General features: G+C 38.7%; 1 protein-coding gene across 1 annotated transcript in view; it reads right to left on the minus strand.

Annotated features, from left to right (window-relative positions):
- Positions 1-5,221, minus strand: part of LOC118805575 (calcium-binding mitochondrial carrier protein Aralar2) — a 47,704-nt gene extending 42,483 nt beyond the window's left edge. The window contains exons 1-3 of the mRNA XM_036566463.1: positions 5,161-5,221; positions 3,881-3,931; positions 3,468-3,610 (exon numbers count right to left, since the gene is read on the minus strand). Coding sequence (XP_036422356.1) covers positions 3,468-3,610; positions 3,881-3,931; positions 5,161-5,172 — 206 coding nt within the window. The 5' untranslated portion in view covers positions 5,173-5,221. The remainder of the gene's footprint in view (positions 1-3,467; positions 3,611-3,880; positions 3,932-5,160) is intronic.
- Between the last annotated feature and the right edge of the window lie 1,818 nt (positions 5,222-7,039).

The raw sequence follows: 7,039 nt of genomic DNA on the forward strand, positions 1-7,039 counted from the left end.
TGTATGCAAGAGCTCCACTATCATGTATTCTAACCACAAAAACCTCAGAGCTGTAGATGGAAAATGAGCACGTTTCATTTTGTGGTCATTTGATATGCCTTTTTTCCATTTCTGTGTACTATAGCTACTCTGGCCTTTGTATGGCCATTATTGAACATGAATTTTGTCAGTCAAGAAAAAAAGCTTTATAATTGCAGCCTCACAGTCTGAGTTTAACATATATGACTCGATCCCCAGATTATAATCTATTGTTATATCATGTAGAGGTGCATTTATGCCTGAGAGAGCTGCATCCTTTTAAACCGCATGGCTTCTAGCACAGAAAGGAGGCTTTTATCCTGTGCTGGTAAACACTGTCGCTAAAAGATAGCAGAAACACTATTTACAGACTTATTATTGCAGTAGCTTAGCGTAGTGGCTTTTATCCATGACAGGTGAGGAGAGAGCACCTTCAATAAGCTCCGGGCCTGTCATTGTCACTGACAACCCTGCAGAGGGGACACTGGCTGTTTTAGCTTTCCCTGAGTGCACACCTCAGACCAGGCTGAATGCACACGGGCGCGGCCTGCTATTTTCCCAGCATGTCCTCTTTACAAAGTTTTAACCCCCAAGAGACTATGGAGTTTCACACTTCAAGAATTTTTTCATCAAAAATGGAGAGGGAGGAGGAAAAATAAAGATTCAAAATGTGTCTGACAGATCTTTGAGTCAGCAGGGATGTCTACATGTGCGGAATGACTGATTTCGAAAACGCTGGCGCGATGCCTCCCAAACAGGGCCGAGTGTATGAAAGAGAAGTGATTCAGTGCCTGACAGATGTCACTATATCACCTGATTTCCTCATACGCAGGAGGAGGCCGAAGATGCTGCGCGCTGTTTGCGTCCACCTCATGAAAGTTATTCATCCAAATCAGATGGAAATCTACATCACTTTTGAAACAGTTTTACTTCTGAAACATTCAACAAACACCAAACAAGCACAGAATTACCAGCAGATGGCCATTTTCAAAATGTGCACTGCAGTACAGGTAAAGATTTCTTTCCTCAGTAAAATATATACTACTCCTTACATAAATAAAACTGGCTTTTTGTTTGTATGCATATTTAACCAGTTAAAGATCTAAGCAGTTAGTCAGCAGATCATTTTATTTACTGATGCAACTATTTTATTTCTAGATTCACCTACAGTACTGTGCAAAAGTCAGAGAACACTCTTCATTTATTTAATGTTTCAGTCAAAACAGCCATTACGTTTTTCAATTTTCAGCCTCAGGGACAAAAAAGCAGAAAACATATATTAAACAAAATTATACAGAGGCCTCAACAATTAGATGCCACATCACATTCGTCAATATTTAGTGTGTCCACTCTTTGTCTTTACTTCAGCTTCCATCCTATAAAGGAGACATTTTTTCAGTTTTTCAAAGAAATCTGCAGGGATATTTTTCCACACATCTTTTACACAAGTTCAGTCTCAGACGTTGGTTGCATTTTCTGCTCCTCGCAATCCAAGTATTCCCAAACACATTCAATCATGTAGATGTCTGGAGTCTGAGGTGGTCAGTGCACTGTACTGAGAGCACCAGCAGCTTTTTTGGTTGATGTGCAAATGCCCTTCTTTTTTATATTCTTTTCTCAGAAACAGCTTGTTGACAGCTACACATCTTTTCAGACTCATAGAGTTGAATTGTCTTCCCACAGTGGAAGGATGGACTGAAACACCTGTGATTTGTTTTCAGTTATGAAACAATAATGGAGCTTGATTTTCTAATACATTTTAAATAAAGAGGTTGAGCGATGCCATAGAGGAACCTTTTTGCTTCCCTAAAGAGCTATGTTTGATAAAGAGATTTGTTCATGTGAAGAACCTTTTAAACCTTCACAAAATGTAAAGGTTCTTTACTAATTTCACTGTCCTTTCTAGAGCTTTTACATTTTGTGAAGATTCTTTATAATGACACATCTCATTTGCAAAAAAATGGTTCTCCAAAGAACGATTCACTGAAAGGTTCTTTAGGGAACCAAAAATGGTTCTATGGCATCACACAATGATGGTGACAGTTTTGGTGGTCTACTAGGTCCTACATGATAGTTAATAGTCCCTAGAGTCTCTATATCTTTTAATCATTTGTTGAATACAGACTCTGGAAACTCCTGTTTTTTCTTACTTTGCTTTGCCTTTCTCCTTCCTTGTGCAAATGAATTATCTTTTATTTTATCTCTTCAGATATATGCACAGTACTGTATTATTCAAGTGATACTAGATATCACTGCTAAATAAACATATAAGGCTGTAGGCCTTTTTCACAGTAAGTTAATGATGTGGTTGTAATGTCTACATTGTGCACATTTATTGGGCTCTGCTGGGTTTCTTTTAAAATACTAATAATGGCATACATGCCAAAATCAGTATGACAGAATTATTATAAATAAACTCTTTTCATGGCATGTATTAAACACCATTAAGAAGCTATTATACTCAGTTTGCCTCTACCAAATGCAACATTCAATAACACTAAATGTACAACATAAGGCAATATAAAATGTAAATTGTTGCCAGTGGAATCTGTGTAAACATGAAACATTTCTTCTTTTGTTTGACTTAATCCAACAATCTTCCCATTATTATTCGAACCCCTACAAATAACCAAATGAGGTTCAGATACAGAGCTCAAGCCATGATTCTCTAATAGTTATCCCTTAATAGCTGCGATGCAGCCATTTATCCAGCCCCAAAGTCACACAATGCACGGCAGCTGAATGGCACAGGCAATTACAGAGCATGTGTGCCTCTCCCTGTTTAAAGCAGCCTCAATAATGTGTGCAGCATGACCACATGCACTCTGCACACCACAGCCCAGGTGGTTGCCGTGGCAACGCACAATCTTTTTGACTTACCCTAACATTTCATTGGCCATCATTATGTATCATTAAAAACATACATATTAATGTAAAAGGGGTGGAATCAGCCTACTGAATGGATCTGCACCTGAGTGCAGTGTTGTGCATTAAGATTTCTGACCCTTTATTCTAGCACAGGATTAAAAAAAAGGAAGATACTGCTGCATTATGCCAAACCATCAGACAACAAAAGCTTTGTTTATAACTGCTGGGTATAGTGCACTGTTATAAAACAAGAGGTCATGAATTATACTGAGAAAACATTAAAAACCTCCGAATTTGAATCCTTTGTCCATTCATTTAAAATAGCATTTAAACTGGTGGGTCAAATATCAGAAAATATATGTGTAGTGGGAGCAATTTTGTCTTTTGAGTGATTAAGAGAACAAAAAGACACTGCAAACACAAGACTGCGGCCACGTTCACATTTAGTTTTGGATTTCTAGCACTTTCAGTGTTATATAAATAAATGCTTATTTCATAGTCCTTTGTTACCCAAGACAATTAATCTATAAGTAGACTATGATCTACTCAGATTGAAATAAAACAAAGAAAGAAACACCCACCCATTTTTGGTCTGGTTCACAACACCTGCCAGCAGAGCTGTGGCCTCTTCAGACAGTTTTATGTCTGTGTGAGCATGGAGAAACTTGGACACAAAGTCCTCTGGAGACATGTAGTGTTCACCATTTTTCTCAACACTGGCATACTGTGAAGGCAAAAAAATGTGATGCTTCAACAGTCCTTCAACAACAGTGCTGGTTGCATTTTAAAATTAATCCTCAGGTTTTCTTTCTGTAATGAGAAATTCATTACATGGTTACATCAAAAAGAGGAATACGCTCATTGAACACCATTAAAGCTCTGTCTCTGGACTATGAGCCAAAGGTAATGCAATATTGGCAGCTGCATCATGTTTGGGCCACACCATTCAGTGCTCTGATCTGTAGCCCCCTGAAAGAGATGCGTCCTGACTTACCTTCAGGAAAATGGATCTGAGCTCGGCAGGGTCAGCCCTCTTTACAACTACCTGTCAAAATAAGTGAACACTCAATCACTGATATTCAAAAATGTTATTCTGCTCAGCTGTTTCTATGAATACCTTTCAGCACACTTGACACTGTTACCCTCTGTGGTCCACTGCTTCTATGTAATACATGCTGGGACATGACAGTTTAAAGTAACAGTGATTACCTATGAGAGAGAGGTAATAAACAGCACGTTATTGTGCCATTGGTGTTTTATCACAACCTAAATGTAAAGGTATATACAATATGTCCAAAATTTGGTAGACACCTGTTTATTCAAAGGTATAAATAGGGACTTTGTCCCCACTTTGCTGAGGGAACAGCCTCTTCTCTTGTGGGGAGGTTTTACACTTGATGAAACACTGCTGTGAGGAATGGATGAAATTGATTGAATGTAGCCACAACTGATGCTGAATGACTCGTTTTGGATCACATATGGCGTTCCAAGTCATCCCAAAGGTTTTCAATGGTCCTTCATCACTCCAGAGAATGCACTTCCACTCTTAAGTGCCGGGGAGATTTATTCTCTACCTGACAATTGATAGAACTGGTGTCTGGCTACCTTTGGACATAGACACTCTGATGGGTGCTTTGGTTGATGGTTAGCTGTAACAATGATTACGTATCACATAATTCGCTCATATGGTTCACTGGTTTGGCGCAGTCATTTAATTGTAGGAGGGATTAAAACACATCACTTAAAGCAGAGAGCAACCTCAGATTCCACCGACAAAAACATCGATAATAGTCCTGATACAGGTTATAAACGACACCTTTTCCCCGGCTCGGCCTGATGCATTCTGAAACTGCAGAATGTTGGGTACCCTACAAAATAAGTAACCTATGATGCTAACCTCAGTCAAGTCTACTGCCTTGCTAACTTCAGGACTTGCCCAAGACAGCGAACACAGACAGATTTGTTTAGTGAATACGGACAGCGTTTGGCGGTTTGCCGCTTTTGGTGGCTTATAAACTGACAGCCAATGTCCGAAACGTCATTGAGAAAGGCTAAGTTAGCTTTCACCTCGGACTTTAGCTGGTAGGCTAACAAGCAAGCCATTTTGCCGGCTTCTGCTTGGTGAAGGTTACCGGCTAATCGCAGTGTCTCCGCGGGGCCACAGCTCTTGCGTGAGTGTGTGTTTGATAACTCCTGCTTCACGGAGCTGGACAGGTATGAGCCACACTCTATGACAGGAAAGTAAGGTTTGTTCTTGGTGAGAATAGTGCTTACCTTCGCTGCCATGCTCAGCTAGCGCGCAGCTATAGCAACAGGATGACTTCCTATACGCGTGATGACGTTTCCATGGAGATCACGTGCGGGATGCGGCTGTGAGGCTGGAGAGGCGCGAGGCGGCGGATGATTCCCGCCACTTTGGACAGAAAGTCTGTGAGTGTGGAGCTTTTCGGATTCCTCACTGTACTTTAATGGACAGAGAGAGCTGCTGCAAACAGGTGACGACGGGAACTTGAACGAATAACTGCGCTAAAGCTGGAATAAAACGGTGTAGTCCTAAGAAAAAAGTGGGTAAACTATAATTCTGGTCTAAATTAGTTCAAAGAAAAAAGTGGGTATGGGGTTATTCTGCACCATTCTTTGTTCTTATTTTAAGAAATAGTATATAGCATTACAACAATAGATGCTAAGCTGCTAGTAAATAGCCTGCTTAACTGCTAAAACATTTCTAGTTTCACAGAACTGACATTTGCAAACCGTACCCAAGGCCTGTTATGGTGTGGTGTTAGTAGGCTAACACTAATAGAAAATTCTTGGTTGACATTAATGTTTCTCACTCAGTAGCATGTCAGTAGCAATTTATGTAGTGATCAGAACTGACATTCATAGTAGTTTTCACTCACAGTAAGTCTATTTATACCTGAAATTATTTATTATGTCTGTGACTGACTGCTGGTTGAAGACTCAAACACGGTGTTCAAGTTATATATTATACATTAATATTATATCAAATTATTATTATTATTATCATTATTATTATTAGCATTATTATAGTTGTTGTTGGTGATGGTGGTGGTGGTGCATATTATATTTTTAATATAATATTATTAATAACCCCATATTAGAACTGAGTATATGGAAACTAGACACCCAACTACACCATTAAAGTTAAGTGACCTTGTACAGTGCCTTCAGATAGCGTAGACAGATAAACAGACACAGTGATTACCTGATTAACTGAATACAGGCCACAAACATTCTATAGCCTCCATATCAAATACACATACAAAAGGCAATACAGAAGTCTCAGTTTATTCCACAGTAACAGTTATGGGCAAGAAACATATAGCATATAGATGCAGATGAAATTCATAAATCTCCTACAGTAAGCACTCAGTATATCAACACATCAGTTCAAAGAGTTTACTTTTAGGTACCTCATTGCCTGTTATTCAAATTGCATTGAAATAATACTCATAAATGTGTTAGATTCTGTGCTCATTTTGTATTTTTAACTGAGCTATTTGTTAATTAAAATGTTTAGCCTAATGTGTGTACACACTGTACATGGTGGGCTAGAAGCACAGATGATAAAGCTCTTTATGAACATGCCACTTAAAGACTCTAACACAAACAGAGCAAAAGATACGAGTTGAATAAAATCTGAAGTCACAAACTCGGGTGTGAGAGCTATTGTTTCAGTAGGCTATATTCTGAATAAGCAAGCCAATTGATAACACAGACTACCTATGCTCCCTTACAACAAATCTCAAATACAAAGCCATATACACATGTACTGATTTTCCCAATGTACTGAATTTATAGAATTATCTATAACACTGCCATCCTAAAAACACAATAGGATGAAAAAACATGAGGAAGAATGGATTTCTAGCAGTGTCCTATGGCTGTATCTAATGCAAAATCCTTGATTCTAGTCTTTCTTTCCCATCACTTCCTTTCTTCTAAAAAGGTTCCTCTACTTTATTTTGAGCCATTCCCTCTGCTATTTGCTTTCTGATGGAAAAAAAGTGAATTCCATGACTACAAAAGCAAAGGTTAACATTACCCACAGCATAAAAACAATTTTGAAGGGAGCAAAAGGTCTCTAATGGTAGATGGTCTTCAAAGAAAATGCATTTGTGCGCTCAAAATA

Source organism: Colossoma macropomum, unplaced genomic scaffold (genome assembly GCF_904425465.1).
Source record: "Colossoma macropomum unplaced genomic scaffold, Colossoma_macropomum, whole genome shotgun sequence".
Classification (NCBI taxonomy): Eukaryota; Metazoa; Chordata; class Actinopteri; order Characiformes; family Serrasalmidae; genus Colossoma; species Colossoma macropomum.